The sequence below is a fragment of the Enoplosus armatus genome, chromosome 8 (assembly GCF_043641665.1).
Source record: "Enoplosus armatus isolate fEnoArm2 chromosome 8, fEnoArm2.hap1, whole genome shotgun sequence".
Classification (NCBI taxonomy): Eukaryota; Metazoa; Chordata; class Actinopteri; order Centrarchiformes; family Enoplosidae; genus Enoplosus; species Enoplosus armatus.
Window position 1 is genome coordinate 16,823,999 of NC_092187.1, and position 19,152 is coordinate 16,843,150.

Here is a 19,152-nt window from a genome sequence, read left to right on the forward strand (position 1 = left end):
CTCTTAGTATAAACTCACACTGTTTGCGTCAGCCCACCAGAAAGGGCTGCAGTGCAACTTTGTTTCATGCAAAAATGTGAATTTCTTTTACGGTGTACAGTAAAAAACAGTGTGTGGCATTTTCAACTAAAACACTGTGTGTTCCTTGACCTTGGTGCAAATAGTCAGTGTAGTAGCATTTCAGTGGATCTGTAGTAGCTCAGTATTTGTGATGATAAAATACCAAATGATGTGGATGTATGAAGGAAAATATGAATATTTGGCTGCTGATACAGTGCAAGTTGAGCCCTGTGCATTGTAAAAGATTCAGTAGCCAGATGGCCTTAGAATCTGCTTTTCTCTGAAGCTAGATAAAATGGCCTCTAAATGTTTTACTGCAAGTTCTAGCTCATTTATAGTGTCCAGTAGCAGAAGACAAATCAAAGACATTTGGAAAATGCAAACTCCTCTAGATTCTGTGTGAGTCCGTTTTAATGAGATTAAGGAACTTGAAGATGGTTTCTATTGACTGTGCATGTTCTGGTGCAGGTGGAAGTGATCTTCTTTTAAATTTTGAGTTGTGATGTTACTGCTATACTTGCACTTCAAGTTGGTCTTTGATATTCTCCAAGACAAAGACAAATTTATGTGTGGATGAATAGTCAACTTGACGCCGTTACGGATCTGAAAATTATTGGGTTTTTGTTTTTGCTGGATTGCAGATTAAGATGACCAGCTCCTATGAAAATGAAACGTGTCCATCATGATTCAAATACATAGAGCACCTACTGTGAGGTGATAACATTTTCTCCAAGGTCTACAACTCTCTCAAGGTCTGTAATTAATGACTTAGGACAGCTCGGATGCTCCTGCAGTTTATGATGCGTGTTTCGGTAGCAGTGAGAGAGTGGCCCAGTATTAGGAGATAGGATGTGGGTCATAGCAGGCACTCAAACAGGCCACTTCAGGGACACATGTCCCCTGCTCCGGAGCTTTTTATGAACTGCCAGTGAGGACAGAAACTGGCTTCCACAACCTGCTATTTATAGTCCACACTCTGAATACACTATATGTGTGTATTTACACCCTCCGTCTCTCCTCTATCTGTGTCTCTAGCTGTCTCTCTGGTTGTGTGTCTGTGTGGTTTTGTCAGCGTGGACGCTCATACCTGCATCCATGTGTGTGTTTACTGTAAACTGTATGCCATATACAGACTGCAGCTAAATCTAGAGCAGAGAACAGTGGGGGATGCAAAGTAAGCAGACATACAACACTACTCTAAGATTTGGCTCTTGATATAGCTCTTTTTGCCCCTCCACATCCTACACATGGGGCCATAATAACACACCTTACACCTTTTATAGTACAATGTGATCCAGTACAACCACCATATAAAATGTGACTTAAAAATGTAGCATTAGTCAAGAACTCTCTGATATTTGGACATTATACCTTTACAAAAGCAGGGTTATTGCATTGGATTTTTATTTTTTATTATTGATTAATCTCTGGAGGGGTTAGGGTTAATCTACTCATTGTTAAGTCTATAAAGTATCAGAAATAGTAGAAAAATGCACATTACAATTTATTTGGATGTTAGTGTCCTCAAATTGCTTGTTTTGCTTCACCAACAGTCCAAAGTTATAAAACAGCTTAGAGCTGCTACAATCAATCATTTAATCTATTAGTTGATCAACAGAAAATAAATCTGCTCACTGATCAGCAAAAAATGCAAAAAAAAAATCATTGGTTTCATCTCAAATGTGAGGATTTGTAAATGAAGTATCTTTAGGATTTAAAAAAAGCCATTTGAAATATCATCTTGGGCTTTGGGATTGATCCAAACAATTATTGACAGATTAATTGACAATTACAATAATCATTAGCTGCAGCTCTTAAACAGAAAAAAAATCACATTTAACAAGCAGGAACTAGTAAATGTTGTTGATTAATTTTGTGTCCATCAACTAATTGGTTAATCGACTGGCATGTTTTGCACTGCGCAGAGAGAGCGTTAGGTTTACCAGTGCAGTGACAGAGACATAGAGGCAATGTTGATGACGTGACAGAAGCGAGGACAGGCTTGCCTGAACTCCGTTATCCTTTTAGCAGTGCTTAGATCAATACCTCTTTCACACACACACACACACACACACACACACACACACCGGCATGCATGCACACACCCAGCTTCATCCTTGTGAGAAAGAGAGCGAGATGCTACTCACTCAATGACACGATGCCCAGACAAGATGAAAGTGGAGATGTGAGGAGAACCAGCACAGACAGTGTGCCGCACAACAAGCCAGAGGTGCCGTGTGTGTTCGTGTTTGGCTTCTTGGTGGTTGTTTGTTGGGCAGCGAGAGGTGAGATCGAGGGAGAAAGCGTGAGCTGTTTTGTTGTGCGAGGGATTTCACGTGCCCATTAGGTGATTGTTTTTTCCCGTTGTGTGTCATGTGTCTGCACCACCCTCGTCCTCTTCCACTCTCTCCATCTTTCTCCCTCTCTGCCGTTGCACCATTTGGCAGATGCCCCCTGTCACAACAAGACCTGTACTTCCTCCCTTCTTCCCCCTGCGGGGATGACATGGAGTTGCTGATTGACATTGTTGTTAAGAGAGAGATTGATACTGATTGGATGTTGTGTGTTTAGCAGGGATCATCCGCGTTGTGGTGGACACTTCACCACAACTACGGCTGCGTCCGCCCACTAAAACCTCTGAATATTTTCAAAAGCAGGAAGACATAAACAGAGACATTAAACTTCCTTGTGGTGAGACAAGAAGATGAAAGAAGAGGAGGAATTAATGGCGAGGTACAGAGCGTGCACAGCAGGAGAAAGAAGGAGATACAAAGGAGGAATCAGAGTGATGGTGGGAGGGACACAAGATGTTTATCAGCTGTGCTGAGCGGACAGAGATAATATTTATTCATTACACAATAAAAAGTAAAGGGTAACAAAGAGGAGCTTTGAGTATAATGCTGGTGATTTTCTCTTTTCTTTTGAAAGCCATATTATGGATACAGGCCAGCTGACTGACTTGCAACATTGCCTGCAACAGCCTAATACAGCCAGAGAGATTAAAAGGATTGTAACCTCGGTATAAACAGTACAGCAAAATCTCTGACGGTAGACAATTTTCTATCGTCTCACAGTCTATCGGTATATATGCAGCATGACTTTACCACTTTGGTTACACAAATTTTGGTATTTATGAGCTACTAGCAAATCAAACACTGATGCAGGTTGCAGATTTCACTACAAAACACAATGCATCGCATGACTCTTAATCTACGGGAAGGTTTAATTGCAGTTTGTTTGTGCAAAATCTTCCTAGTTAAATTGCAGTAGTGCTCTTATCTCTATTAGCCACGATGAATTTGATATTTGTGGTTTTGAGTGAGATGTCTCAACAACTGTTGCTTGGATTGCCATGAAATTTGGTGCAGGCATTAAGATTCCCCTCAGGATCATCCTCAGCTGTACTTTGTGTTAAGTGGTAATTAGCAAGTGTGTGCATGCTGACACGCCAAACTAAAGACTTTTAACAGGGTAAAAAATACCTACTAAATATTGGCATGTTGACATTTAGCACAAAGCAAGTGCAGCCTCACAGAGCCGCTAGCGTGGCTGTAGACTCTTTGTTCTTGTTTTTGCTGGTACACATGTTGAAAGCTGTTCGCATACATGTAGAATTCACTCACATCCATCTGCTGCCCCTGAGGTGTATTATTTTGAAACTCCACACTTTGGGAGCAACACACAGTGTGTGAACTGTTTTGTTCTTACAGAGTTTAGTCTTCTGTCAGCCACTGTTGTGTTGAGATTTGGATTTGCACGTTGTAACTTGTCTACAAGTTTTAAAGCCAAAATATCCTTGAAGAAGTCATTTATTGTGATCATTTGATCTTTGGTAGTGGCAGTGACACTTGAAGAGTCTTGATCAAACTCACATGTGAAAGTACTCCACTGGCGTTTTGTTCTCTGATGGATTTCCTGTTTCCTGTCGGTTATATTGTCCCCACTCAACTGCTGGAGATGAATCATAGACGTTTAAATTGTTGTTGAAATGATCTGTCAGTAAACTGATTACTTTAACTTACTGTTCTCTTTCATCGACATTTACCATTTCACATGAAGTAGCAATTGAGGTACAGACATTTTTATGCTTCCATCCTAAAAACATTGTTCAGCAGGATGCAACATCTGTAGCTAGCATCACATAGCATGTGCAGCATTAGTAAAACTGTAAACAGAGCAACGGCAACAAATTTGGTTAGCATCTATTGTCAACTAATATATCCATTTTTTGTTACTTATTGATTCTGAATTTTAAAGATGGCAAGGGCAGAGCCTGCACGACTGGTTTTGATGGACAAAGAAAACAGCAGGAGTGCTGTTTGAATAACTTTGCATTTGAGGCAAATTAACAAGGAAGGGCAAATGATACAAGCAAGCACATATGCAAGCGATGCTACAGAGCAGTGCTAACGAAATGTGCTAACACAACAAATTTAGCAAAGCACCTGATGGCCAACCACTATAAAGAATTAGAAAGAAGAAGAGGTTGATGACAGCAGCTCCCATTTGAGCATCACTGAAGTATTAAACATGATGGCCCAAACTGTTGTTGATAAGTGTGTTGTCCTGTTGTTGGCCCAACAGTCATTTGTAATTCTCAAAGCTAAACTAATCCCCCTCAGAGCTCTCAGGCCTGAGGAATCTCAGACAGCAGACAGAGTTTCAGTTGATAGGAAAATATTTTGACTGTGGTCAGAAGCAAATTAACTTTCTCTGTCTAATTAGATGATTATATATAAACCAAACTGACAGGATTTCTTGACTGAGTCATATGATTAAATGTGAAACATAGGTCAGTTAAAAGAATAGACATTTTGGGAAATACACTTCTTTTTCGTTAGATAAGACCATTGATACCACTCTCATGACTGTGCGTTAAATGTGAAGCCACAGCTAGAAGACGGTTGGCTTAGCTTAGCATAAAGACTAGAAACAGATAACTTGGCTCTGTCCAAAGGTAAGCACCTCTAAAGCTCACTAATTAACGTGCTATTGTATATCTTGTTTGTTTAATCCATACAAAAATAACAAGTTACTGTATGTGTGCCCGGCCAAGAAATAGTCCCGCACGTTACCTCCCATAAAACCACAATGTGCTGTTTTTACACTTAAGTTTTTGTACAGATTAAACAAACGAGATATATTCAAGCCGAAACAGGCTAGCTGTTTCCCCTTGCTTCCAGTCTTTACGCTAAGCTAAGCTAATTGGCTACTAACTTTAGCTTCATATTTATAGACATGAAAGCCGTATCGAATGGTCTCATCCGGCTCTCAACAAGAAAGCAAATAAGCATATTTCCCTACATGTTGAGCTATTCCTGTACTATAACAGACCCTCAAAGTGTGTTATCATTGCTGTTCCATAATAAATAAGAATATTACTATGTTCCATTAATACTGATGATTGATTTTTTGGTGACTATTGTAGTCTTAACAAAACATGACTGCTTAACAGAGGAGCTGAGTACAGTAAATACTTTCTGACACTTTTACCAAATGCAGTTTAGGTGTTGACATTTGTTGGATTTAAGACAAATACTTCAACCAGCGGTGAACTCGCTCTCAGCTGCTGAGTCCCTGTGGCAGAAAGGAAAGGAGCAGACTTCAGCTTTCCCTGTTAGATGTGCATGAAGCATCTCTATCTATAACAAAATGTCATGAAAACAGTCTGAGTCTGTCACTGTTATATAATAGCACCTCTCTGTGCATTATGTGTTGTGTTATTTATGCATGATATACACTACATTGGTAGATGTGAGGCATATACATGAGCCATTTTTCTGTCTCTCACCACAAATTGAAATTACAGCACTAAGACACTGAAATAGTTAGAAAACATACAGACATACAGAATCAATACCCTGTAACGCCACTGTAAATACTGAGCAAAGCCACAGACACGTGGGCAAGCTTGCACTATTTCTTACAGCCACCGAAAATTGGTCATGGTGCTAAACACCTAAGGTGAGCAGCTTTACAAAGTTGTGCAGCAGGTACATTTAAGACAATATTAGTGCTGAATTAAAATGCCATCGATAAAACCAACACCTTCTGACAACACTGAAAACTAATTTTGAAATGCAATGTGCAAAACTGGCTTTTACTTCAAGAGCATATTTGAAGCCTGCAGAAGTAGGCCCGGGCCTGTCATATTTGATTTTCTAAAAGCAAAACAAAGTAGACAGCAGAACACAGAGATCCTCATTTCACCACAGTTCACCGAAGTATCACTTTTCCTGCCAATGTTCAGTCAGTCAAAAGATCTGTCAGTTGTGATTAATTATTCTAATCATTTTTAGCTTTTAATGCTTTTTCCTGCATGTGCATCAACTGGGAAAACAAATAAGAAGAGATGCAATGCAATACTCCTGCAATAAATACTATGTTTGTGAAGCTTGTAATGTTCAGTTTTTCACCAGTGACAGAGAGATATTGCTTCGGCTCTTTAGTTATTTTTAAGTGGTTGCTTGTGTTGTTGTACTGAATTGCATTCATTTTACAGGTGTTACTGTTATTATGCTACTCTGTACCTAGCCTTTATGAAAGCTCCATTCTACATATACTATATACTACTACCAGTGGTATATAGTACAAAAGAAAACACTCATGCGTTTTTATACCGTCTTCTATGCTCTCTGGGTGAATAAGCACCCAACTAGTCCCTGAACAAAGATTTCTCTCTGCGGGGTTTGGTGGTATTTCAAACTTGAAGACGTTTCCAAATGTGCTTGTTTCATTTTTCCATTCATGCACACACTGGCTGGTTTCTCACAGTGAAAGAATGGAGCCCATTGACGACTGTCAGTGGAAGTTAGTTCATCAGAGCCAGGGCCAGGGCTGAGTATGGCCCAGTCATTGTTTCTCTGGCCAGAGAAAATAGAGACGAGCCTCAGTGATAGTAAGGAGGCGAGTCTGACCTCACTGTTTCTGTCGTACACTGAGAGCATTCAGACTCGCTCTCCAACTGGAGATTAGCTGCTGGGTATTCAACAGGGGTTATCTGCCAAATTTAACTACATGTCCTTAGATTAGTTAATGATTCTGGCAAAATTTTCCAAAAGACGTCATTGTTTCTTTAGCAACAGTAAAGTGTTTGAATGTCATCATCAAATGGGCTTGAGCTTTCAAGTGCTGATGAAAAACATTTTATCATTATATGTACATACACAGTATGTATAGCTATCACTTTAATGTCTCTGGGAGTATCAGGCCATTGGGGACACTGTTGCAATCAATAAGCAAGACTGCTATATGCAGAACCGATTCATCAAATATTTCCAAAGCCCAAGGTGCCATCTACAAATGTCCTGTTTTGTCCAACCAACAGTCTAAAACCCAAAGGTATTCAGTTTATAATGATATGAAATAAACCAAAGGTACCTCAGCATAGTAATCAGATTTGGGAAAGATTATATATAAAATAGAAGCATAGAAAAGAGGGAAATATTGTGTTATCAGTGGACGAATGGGAAGAGATTAATGAGCAATAATGGAAAACAACTTGCTCCTTATTTAAAACCCAGAAGATAATTAAATTAATTGTCATGTAAGACAAAGAAAAAACAGTGAATTCTCACATTTGAGAACCTGGATCATATTTGGCATTTTTGCTTAGAAAAGTACAAACAGTTAATCAATTATCAGAATAGTTGCAGATTAATTTGTGTGTGATTATCTGTAGCTGTGAAGGTTTCTGTGTAGTCACACTGTTCCCATGAAGATCTCACTTTCAGGGCATCAAGTTGGACCCACGTGTGTTGTCGTCTCTTTGATTTTAAAGAAAAGGACATATTTGTGCCCACTTGGTATTAGACTACTGGCTGTCGGTGGTTTAACTAGACCAGCTTTTGTTTAACTAGTCCAGTTTTAATCTGCTGATAGATGCATGTTGAGTTGAATTTCTGTTTTTTGAGATGCTGGGTTAGGTTTAAAACACTCAGGGTTTGACAGAAGAATTATGTGTTTCTGGCTACCACAGCATGTGGTTTTCTTAGAAATTATACATTGTTTGCTTCAATAATAAATATTTTAATAATTTTTTTATTTTATTTTATACTTTTTGATTTGAGAAACGGTATCTTTATATTGCTGTAACATGACAAACGTGACAATTGTCTAAAACTGGAAACTCCACTTTGGCTTCTCTTGTTTGAGTTCGCTATGATCAATAATTTAGTGGTTCCCACTGCACCAGGACACACTGTAACTCAGCACCTCGACACTGAATTACAATGCATTGGCAACCACGGCTGTGACATCATAAAATACGTCACAATGCAGGGGACAGATTGCCCCCGTGCAACAAGAGTGATGTCCTGATGTACTTAACATATTGCATTTAGTTAGAATAACCCAGAGCTCAGATTGTCATGTAGGAAGTCAAATCGTCAAATGGTTGCAGAGCTGCTCTCTGACTCAAGTCATCATGAGGGTTAAAAGAAGAAAACATGCAGTGAAATCATTGTTTCATGCCAAACATATATACGTACGTATAATGACGTAACACATAGCAGAAGTTGAAAGATTTTTTGTAATGAGGCAGTGTTCAGCCTTCGATATTCTGTACTATAGGCACACCAGAATTAGTCATCCTATCAGAGCCCTCTACTGTGGGGAATAGCCTGGAATAACAGCTCCATTCCCTGCTCAGCAGATAGCGTCATTAGAGCACACTGAGCCTCAGAAACATCTCCCACCATGGGACCACCCAGCCCTATGACTCAAACTCCCAGACAACTCCACTTTCATCTCATCCTGATCCACTGAGGTGAATACAAAGCAGCACTTTGCTTGTGTGCTGCTGCTGCTGTAAGTGGTCAGTTAGATGATATATTGTGTGGTTTTTTTTATCTTCTGGTGAGCGATTTGTTGCTCGTACTCTGAGCACTACGTCTTGTCAATAAATCGCCTCTTCCTTATCAATATATCTTGAGTATAATTTTCAAAGGGGCAGGGAGAAAAGGTGACAAAGAGAATCTGTGTTGCCTTCACAGTGCAGTGCAGGTGTTGGACTGAGCGGTGCACCCTGAGGGAAGGAGTGTGAGCTTGCATATTGGAGAGGCTCAGGTAATCACTTGAACAAGCAAGAGTCTTGTGTGAAACATGAGCTTTCACACCCGTCTAGAATAGAACACAGTGATGATGTTAGGTTGAAGAGCAATAAACTGATTTCTGCACTCATCTGCTTTCAAAAAGTGATATTTTGTTTTTACCAGTTTTTAGTCATGCTAGCGGCATGAATCTAGGGATAGTAATGTCGGCCTGTTGGTCGGTGGGTCCACCGCTTTGCTTCAAACTAACTATTGGATTGATCGAGATGTAATTTTGTACTGACAGTCATGGTGTCCAGTGGATGAATCATAATTACTTTGGTGATCCCCTGACTTTTCCTCATGCGCTGCCAGCAGGCTGATACTTTTGGCTTTAACTGAAATATCTCAACAACTATGAAATGGATTGCCATGAAATTTGGTGTGCCAAGAGGATGAACCCTAGTGACCTTTGGGATTCTTTGACTTTTCCTGCAGTGTTTTCACTTTTCTTGTGAAATATCTCAACATCTACTTGATGGATTGGCACAACATTTTGTACAGACATTCAGGGTCCCAAGAGGATGACTCCTACTGACTTTGGTGATACGCTTTTCCTTTAGCACCACCAACAGGTTGACATTGGTGGTCTGGAGTAATTGTAATTAATCACTTTGGTGATCCTCTGACATTTCAACCAGCACCATCGTATGGACAAAATCTTTATTTGTCCAATACTTTGTTTTATGACCAAATACCTTCAAAACTAATGACATTCCCATCAGCCTCAGTTGTAGTTTGTGTTTAGCGCTAATTAGTAAATGTTAGCATGCCAACACACTACACTAAGATGTGTTAGCATTTAGCTCAAAGCACACCTAACTAGCATGGCTGTGGACCAAGGTAGTTGTGTCTTTTCCAGTAGGAAGTTACTGTAGGTCTGTTTACCAGAGACCCAGTGTCTGTGTGTTTGGCCCACTATGTGTCTCTACTGCAGTGGAGTCTATCTCTCTTGACAGGGGTGTGACAGTATATTGTAGCCGTGTATCTAAATATATACATGCATGTAAACACTCCTTTCTTGATCACAGATGGGCTACAACTTCCGTCAACCATCTGGCCTGTCATCTCATCTCATCTCCCTTTTGTAAAGACAGAGACACAATAGCCCCCGTCTCCATTGTCTGGTGTCAGCTTCCTCCTACAAAGTGTTCCCACTACAAAGCAAAAACACCGCAGACCACTAATCATTAACTCCAATAGGGGATCAGGCTCAGGACAGTGAGGCCAGCAAGGATGTAATGTTGGTTTCATTCAATTTTGGTTTACCTTTTAACAGAATTTTAAACCAAAGGGTTGATTAAGAGTCTAGTCAGACCTCTAATGCGCAGTTTTTTCAGAATTATGTCAAATATCCTGAGTTTCACTGTCTCATGTTTTCTTTTTTTTACACAAAGGAATCAATCCTGGTTTATATTGTCTCAGACTGAAAAGCTTTTATTGTGCAACAGTTAACATAACAACACCCAAGAATGCAGTAAGGGTAGCTGTTCGATATTGCAGTCGTAACAGGCACAATGTAGCTTTAACAATCAATAAGCACTTAAGTAAAATGACTATAATACCATTATGTCGGTGCATTTTACAATTCCAGACTCATCATGAAGAAATTGATAGATTGATAACGGTATCAGGACTATTGCTTAAGGTGACCTTTATTTTATCTGACTTATAGCAGGCAGCAGTTTCCCATGAGGCACAGAGAGAGAGAGAGAGAGAGAGAGAGATAGCTCGAGATGCGAGAGTCAATTAAATTCTTAACATAATGTTCGCAGCCACTCACCAGTCGCTTCATCTCCAATCACCGTGCTGAATTACAATCACGCCCTCTTGATTTCAGACTTCTCTCATTTACTGCTTTGGAGGCCCTTCCACCCAGTTGCCGGTCATCATCTCAAAAAGCTGAATGAATGTTGGGATGTTGACTGGATTTTAACAGTAATGAAGGGCGTTCAGTGTGCTATTTGTGAGAGAAGCATATTGAACATCCAGGAGGGAAAAAATCGTATTTCACCTTCAGTCAACTGTAAGCACGTGGCCTGAATTTTAACAGGTTTTTGGCACCCACCTAAACTTTGCTTTTTCCTGTCCTTAGGTACAACCCGCCCCCCTCGAGACGGAGAGGTCCCAGGGGTGGATTACAACTTCCTGTCTGTGGAGGACTTCCTAGAGCTTGAGGACAGTGGCACGCTTCTTGAAATAGGAACATATGAAGGTGAGGACGACCATCATTACCATCACCATAACTGACACTCAGTGATGGCGCAGGTGTCCCGATTCTCCACAGATACAGTGAGCGTAGCAGCGATCAACATTTATTTTTTCCTACATGCAGGCGGACCGTAAGACTGTGCACTCAGTTGATTCCGATTAGACTGTGCATGATGGGGGGGCGGGGGTGCATCCAGGAGACAGCAGGTCACTCCACATCTGCCCCTCTCACTCTGATTGGGACAGTGTTGTGCAGCGCTAAGTCGCATACTGACGCAAACCTGTGTGTGTAAACATGTGTGCGTGTGTGTGTGTGTGGGGGTGGATTGTGTGTTTGTGCATTGTGTGTTTTTGAGCCTGTGTGCTATGCAGGGCTAAGTCTAGTGTGTGTGTGTGTGTGTGTGTGTGTGTGTGTGTGTGTGTGCATGCGGCTGGGAGAGAATGTTACGACATTAATCTGCTTGGCACAGGTTCTGCTGTGTGTTGGCACGTTTCTCCCTTTCACGCAGACAATGTCAAATACCTGTCCACAGGAGTCTGTGGCCATCCAGACAACCACAGGAAGACAGGGTTATTGATTCACAGCTAGCTCTGGATTTTTATGGATATATGATTATATAGGAACATATTTCTCTCACAATTTTATTAAGTATTTTTGGGAAATTTTGGTGTATTTATTTAACCAGAGTTGACAGGAAATGAGGGGAGATGACATGGCAACAACCTCCATGGCTGAGATCAAACCGTTAAAGAAATAGCATTTTGGAGGTTATTAGCCTACTTGTTGAGAGTTACACGAAAAGACCGATCCACTTTCATGTCTGTACTGTAAATATGGAATTACAGCCAGAAGGTGTGGCATCATTTTTTTGCATTTAAAGACTGGAAACTGCTAACTGCTTGCCTGGGTCTGTCCGTAGAAAGCTCATTAATTAACACATCATATCTTGTTTGTTTTTGGACAGAGACATGCTAGCTGTTTCCCCTTCCAGTCTTTATGCTAAGCTATGCTAACTTGTTGCTAGTTCCAACATCAAATTGAGCCGACAGATATAAAACTGGTATCGATCTTCTCATCTAACGCTCAGCAAGAAAGCGAATAAGCATGTTTCCCAAAAGCTATCGAGCTATTCCTTTAATGTTGCCATTATGTGGTATCCATTAGACCCCTAGACCACCAAGGCGCCTCTTTCTCTCATATTTACAAAGAATATATGGATACATTATGCGTACATGCCAGAAAAAACTTGATAGATTCTTTGTTTGCACCACTGAGAAGAACAGTGTCAGTCAGAAAAGGCTGCTAAAACAAACTGGGTGTTGTGAGCTGGTCCATTGTTTTTGCTCAGTGTGCTTTCAGAATCCAGACAATACAGCTCTGCAGCCTCGAACGCAAACTAGAACGGCTTTGCTTTCCCACCAGCTGCTTATTTCCTCGACTTGCAGTCACATTGTGATCCAGCTTCATGTCTTTTCCTCTCAGCGTATTATTTGGAGGTTTCACAGACCCCTCTGCCTGTTTTTGTCCCCGGCTTCCTCTCTCTGTCTCGGTTTCTCCTTCTCCCTCCTTCCATGTCTCTCTCTCAAGCATGCTAATGTCCTCCTTGTTGCCTAGGTAACTATTATGGGACCCCCAAGCCGCCAAGGCAGCCCATCATCGGGACAGTGATTCTCAGTGATGCAGGCTCCCAGCAGTCCACCCCAAAGCGCACCAAGTCCTACAATGACATGCAAAACGCCCGAGTAGTGCCTGCTGACGACGACGATGACGACCAGGCCACGGAAATGAACAACAGTTTTACAGGTGAGGGCGTAGCTGCACCTCTCCAGCCTCCCTCTGCTTGTTGGAAGTTTCCGTTTCTGCAGCTTTCTTTGTTTGTTCTCGAGTGGATGCTTGTTTTGGAGTGTCTGTGTACGCATGTGTGTGCGCAAGATTAGGAATACAGAAGGAGGGAGATAATGTGTGTGTGTTTATGATCCTCTCCTGTTGTACGGCGCTGGGTGTCTGGTGGTTACATCATGTCTTTGTGGTGCCGATTCCTCCTCTGTGAGCCTCCAAACACTGCCATCTGCCTGTGAGGAGGGGTGTAATGGGGGAAGAAGTAGATTACAGGCCGCACTCACAAGATTCATCGATTTCTCTCCATGCTACTGGCCTCACAGCCTGTCCTACCTCCATCTTATTTTTTCACTTTTATTTTGCTCATTTAATTCCCCTCTAGCATGTGTACATGCTCATCAAGTGCCTCAGGTGATAATATTATTTTCATGCCAGATATTTCTCGACACGTCTCAGCAGAATTGCCATCTACGTGTAAATCAACTCCTTAATATATATAAAAGAAAATAGGTGACAATATGAGCTTTTTATCCCAAAGCGTCTTTTTCTTCGAGTTCTATCCTGTTTTTCAAGTGCAAGAGATGGCTTGTTTCTCTCTCTTGATGCTGTGAATCTATGCCCTCTCTGTATCCCCCTGCCAGGCTGCCAGAGTGTTGAATTAGCATTTGATCAACCCTGAAAGGCCCACGGAAGTGGTGGAGGACACTGGGCCAGAACTGGGGAGCGAGTGGGGATGGGGGTTGGGAATAGCTAGCTTTTGGAGAAGGAGGCTTATGGGTGGAGAGGTAAAACAGGGTGGGGGTCAAAAAGAGTTTGGGAAAGACTGTTCGCATAATTAGCATATTCCTGGGGCCCTTTCAGTACACTAGAACTGGGCGGTAGAAAAACTTGAGATAGGGGGAAGGGGAAGTGCTGGGAGTTTGGTGTGGTTAACGGTGTATGCTATGTGCTAAAGGAGTGAGCATGTCTGCTTTTTTCATCTGTTCCTTTCTTGCATGCATAAGACATAAACTCTTGTTTTGTTGTCTTTTCTTGGTGTTGTTGTTCTGTGTTGTGCTCGTCGTGCTACCCAGGATCCTTAGTGCGTAGTCTCTTCCCCTCTCCTTTGTTGTGCGCAGGTAACCCTAACGACCAGGACGAGAGCCGCGGCGGCATCCTCCGGCCGTACCCCGCACGTGACAATGCTCCATCCTGTGGTCTGAACAATGCGGCCACCTCCACCGCAGAGAGTGGGCAGCAGACCCTCGCAGAACCGCAGGTCTCTCCAGAAGACCCACTGGGGCAGCTGCCTGAAAACTGGGAGATGGCCTACACTGAGAGCGGGGAGCTTTACTTCATAGAGTATGTATCAACAACCGGCAACAGTTTGGTCTCCTGCGCACACTCTTTGCACTGCCTGAATAAGCATTTCTCACCGTAGCTCATACCATAGTTGGTGTTTTCTGTATTTTACCTGCACTATTATCCCTTTTGTTCGTCCAGTGGCTTGTCTTCCCCCATGATTTGGTTTTTAGGCCTCCCCAGCCAACCTGCCCAGCCCCCTGGGTGCCACTGCTTTCCTGTTAATCCCTGCATGTCCCGATCTCTAAAGGAGATCACATCCTGATCACCTGACTACCTCCACCTCTCTGTCCTCTCTGCAGCACGGCAAAGGCACACCACCAGGACATGGCTGTGTATTTTCAGAGCTTGTATGTTCATTTCTGCTATCACTGAATTACAGTATGTTCTTATTTAACAATAGAGGGAAAAGTCAGGTTGTTTATTGTTGATATCCTGCCTGTGTCGCTCTGTTATTCTCATTTCTCTTTGCAGCAGACGCCTGCTGTCCTCTGTAAACTTGCTGACATGGTTTACTTTCTAATTCTTACTGATGCATTCATGCGCCCCTGCTGTGCTTTTATATGTCGGTTTGACGGCCTGTGTTGAATTGTTCTGTTGTCTTGTTTGTTTCCTCTCAGCCACAACACAAAGACCACATCATGGCTGGATCCTCGGTGTAGAGACAAAGCCTCCAGGCCCCTGGAAGAGTGTGATGACGATGGTAAGCTGCTACACATGATTTACACAATAAAAGTGCACATTCACACTTCTGTGTAGTGTTTTAGGAATCAGTAGGTGGTGCTTGATGTCTCATACATTGTGCTGCTCTAGTGCACTGAGTGGTGACATTGTAAATTGCTTGATTTCCACAAAGTGTGTTTACAAAATATGTTTTATCATAGTCTTGATTTGGTTTTGATCGCAATATGTTTTGATTTAATATGTGTCCTATATTTGCTTTACAGTAAATAGTTGATTTTGTGTTCTTTTATACTGGAAAGAAGACAAATAAAGCCCAAATAAACAAGAAATGTTTGATAAATTCAAAGTGACAGTTGACTAGTTCAGGATTCAGAACACAAATTGCAAAATTGCACCATCAAGTGGTGAAATTTAAAGTAGCATGTATTTACATTACTAGGATGTTTTCTTAGATGTTGCTTTATCCTGTGAATACCCATTTCGAGACTAAGGGGTGTCTGTTTCCCTATTTGCCTTTCTCTGGACTGTCACTTCATTCTTTATTTTCTCTTGATTCCTCCATCCCCTGACCCACCTCTCTTCTGCTATCCATCCCTTTTTTCTATTCTTCATCTTGTTTGCTTTGTTTCATCCTGCTTTCATCTTGGAGAAGAAGGGATACATACGGAGGACCTGGAGACGGATCTAGGTAAGATTTTTAATTTATTTAAGACAAAAGTTATGCTGGTTTTATTAAGTTATATGACAGTTATGACCTATCCATCGTTGAAAATCGATCATCTCTGAAATGCTGCACTAAATGTGGTAATATGATTTATTCTGTTCACATAGTTTGAAATCCAAACTGAATTCTATCAGCAGGCTGCAGTGAAGGGCTTTTTTGAGGAATAAAAGACAGTTGCAAGGACTTAAAGAAGCTTTTGACCACGAGTGTTTGTATTTTGTGCTCTACCAGCTTGCGCTCTGCAATCTGTAAGCAGGTGACATGATAGATGCTTGTGCCAGCTGTAGAGAGCAGTGGTGCACATCGACAGTTGGTGGTGGTAATGTGCTGTAATAGCAATATGAAAAAGAGGGGAAGACTGCAAGCTTGTATAAACAATGCGATTTTCATAAAAAACTATAGAAATAAGTCGGCAATGGATTCAATGTGTTCCTTAGGCCTCAAGGATACACACAATATGTTTTGCTGAGAACTGTCAATGTAAACAAATCTTTATTTGTTTACGGAAAACTCCACAGAGTAACTTTAAAGCATAATGGATTTTCCAGCAGATGCAGGTTCCTGCAGAGGGGAGATGGTTTAATGATTTGAGATGGTAAATAAAACCATCTGATGTAAACCCGACCATAAAAGTTATGTTATAGTTATGTCTGTGTCATGTCATGACTTAAATGTTTTTGGCAGTTGTTTTTTTATTACTTTTCTTGCTCTGCTCTCCAAATGTCTCACATTTATTACTGTGAGATGTACTGTACTGTACTGCATGGGGTGTCGTTACATGTTGTTGATCACAGCTCCGCCTTAAATTCTAACATCCAAAGGTTATGCCTGTTTGGATTTTTGGATCATTCAACTCCTCGCATTTCATAGCGTGAATAACAGGAGTTGTATGCCTCAGATGCACAAAGTCATACCGAGGTTTTGCTGAGGACTCAGGTTGATAAATGTACTTCAGTCTCTTCACAGACTGGAAAATGGCTCAGCTGCTGATTCTCATCCCATTTGCAGGAAACACAAACACCTCTGTAATGGAACGAGAGCTCAGTCTCAAACAAGGCCTTGAACGTCTGGCTGTAAGCCTTTATTATTGCTGGCTGCTCAGATGCAGACAGCCTGTGATTATCGATTGTGAAATCCAGTCTCTTATAAAAAGTGTTTACTGGACTTTGGGAGAAGCCCACAGTAACACAAGGAGGTAATGTCTTTGTCTGAAATCAAATACAGTGAGGAGGAGGACTGAGATGCCAACATCTTAATGGGAATATGTCAGTTTAATAGGCCTCATCTGTGCTTAGGTGTGTATACAATGTGCATGGGGGGTTTCACAGAGTGAAGCAAGCCGAGAGGAACACTATGGTAATATTTAGAGAATTACATGCAGTGTCTTAGATGTTTTAGTCATAATGACCATCATAAAAATGGTTGTAGGCAGCGGGAGAGTGATCCAGGTCATAATTTAGTTTATGAAAACATGTCGGACATGATGACTACTAGCACAGCTGGAATCCTCGGTATAAGGAGTCAATTTGGGCTTGAAACATTTTACTTTTACGATTGTAATAAAACAGACATTTTAAAGGGAGCATTTAACAGTGTTGTGAGTCCTTGGAATGTAGAAACCAATTAAACCAATTAAAAGCATGTTTGCATACTATATCTACTGTACCTGTAGTATAATGACTAGTATAGTACAGAATAGTATAATGATGTTATGCTGAATGTTTGGCATGTGAAAGTGTTTTATGTTTAATGTTGTGTGCTTTCTGTTTTTCAGAGCTTCCTCCAGGATGGGAAAGGATAGAAGACCCAGTGTACGGGGTGTACTACGTAGAGTAAGTTAACAACCTTGTTGACACATCACCCCACAAAGAAAAACAGGGTGGTGTCTCCACATTAAAGACCCTCTTACAGATCTTCTCTCTCCTTCAGTGAATCTGAATCACATTGATAAGAGCACATTTGATGATGCCATTTCTTCTGTTTTCCAATCAATCTTTACCCTTATTATCTTGCTTTATCTCCCTCTGACTCAGTCATATAAACAGGAAGACCCAGTATGAGAACCCGGTGGTGGAGGCGCGGCGTCGCAAAATCCTGGAGCAGCAGCAGCAACAGCCGCAGCCTCCAGAAGGTGAGCGGTATATTCGAGGTTCGTTTCCTGCCCTGGCACGGCACCATTTCTTTCTTTCTTCATGTCTGTGAGTGTCGTGTCCTTCTAGTTTGTCCAGTGCTCTCCTGGGTTTGGGCCAGACTGCTATTCACGCTTTTGTGACTTCAACTCCCTTGTCAAGACATGATGGAAATTCACTAAATGCAAATTTTGATTCTCGTAAGTTTTACTAAAATAGAAATGGCCCAAGCCCCGGTGTCGTCTTTGGTGTTTAGGTTTTAATTTATGTGATTTAAAATCATAAATGCTGTGTATCATTTTGTATTTGATCATTTAATTTGCTTTGCCATGAAAAGGCGTGAAAGAGATTTTTACCAGAGGTTTTCAAACTGTGAGGCACGCCTCCCCAGGGGGGGCACAGGAAAGTTTAAGGGGGGGCGTGGGGGGAGGGACTTGATGCAAAGGTACTGTGTGAGGTGAAAGGGACCGGTGCATGCTGGTGTTCTGAAAGTTCGGCCCGTTCAAGTTGAAAGTTCATCAATGTGGTCGGAGTTGGAGCTGCAGCAGCTGTGACATGCAGCTCATGGAGGAATTAAGGTACTTTTAAAAACCCTCAGCATCAATTTGCCGCAATTTGCATAAAAAATCGCACTTCTTCTTGGAGTCATGACACAGTCAAATTTGAGCACACACACATGATAGGCACACTTTTAGATTCAGTATAACTTACAATGCCCAAGGATATCATTATCCCCAATGGCCATCATGAATAAACGTCAAGTTTTTAATGTTTCTTCAGTAATCCAGTGATAGTCGTCTGTACCTCCATGGGTACATTACAAAAAGGAACTGCCAATAGGTAATTCGGCATACTTTTAAAAGGTGCCAGTTTGCTAAAATGTAAACAAATACAGGCTACAAAAAACCGGGTCAAGTTGTAGCCAAAAGCCCTCAAATTATGAGAATTTAGAGCATGATGAATCCCCCCTAAATAGAAGTAAGACAAAGAATAATAGTAAGAGAGACGACATCCATGAATATTAACTTGGTTCTTATATTCCTGGAACGCTGACACTCCTATATCCAATCATAT

The 19,152-nt window shown here is 41.4% G+C and overlaps 1 protein-coding gene across 1 annotated transcript in view; it reads left to right on the forward strand.

Moving 5' to 3' along the window:
• The window catches only part of LOC139288612 (membrane-associated guanylate kinase, WW and PDZ domain-containing protein 1-like), an 89,003-nt gene that overhangs the window by 43,453 nt on the left and 26,398 nt on the right, over nt 1-19,152 (forward strand). The window contains exons 3-10 of the mRNA XM_070909941.1: nt 11,245-11,364; nt 12,976-13,164; nt 14,319-14,541; nt 14,844-14,891; nt 15,162-15,244; nt 15,875-15,913; nt 17,724-17,781; nt 17,983-18,098. Of these exons, the coding sequence (XP_070766042.1) occupies nt 11,245-11,364; nt 12,976-13,164; nt 14,319-14,541; nt 14,844-14,891; nt 15,162-15,244; nt 15,875-15,913; nt 17,724-17,781; nt 17,983-18,098 (876 nt within the window). The remainder of the gene's footprint in view (nt 1-11,244; nt 11,365-12,975; nt 13,165-14,318; nt 14,542-14,843; nt 14,892-15,161; nt 15,245-15,874; nt 15,914-17,723; nt 17,782-17,982; nt 18,099-19,152) is intronic.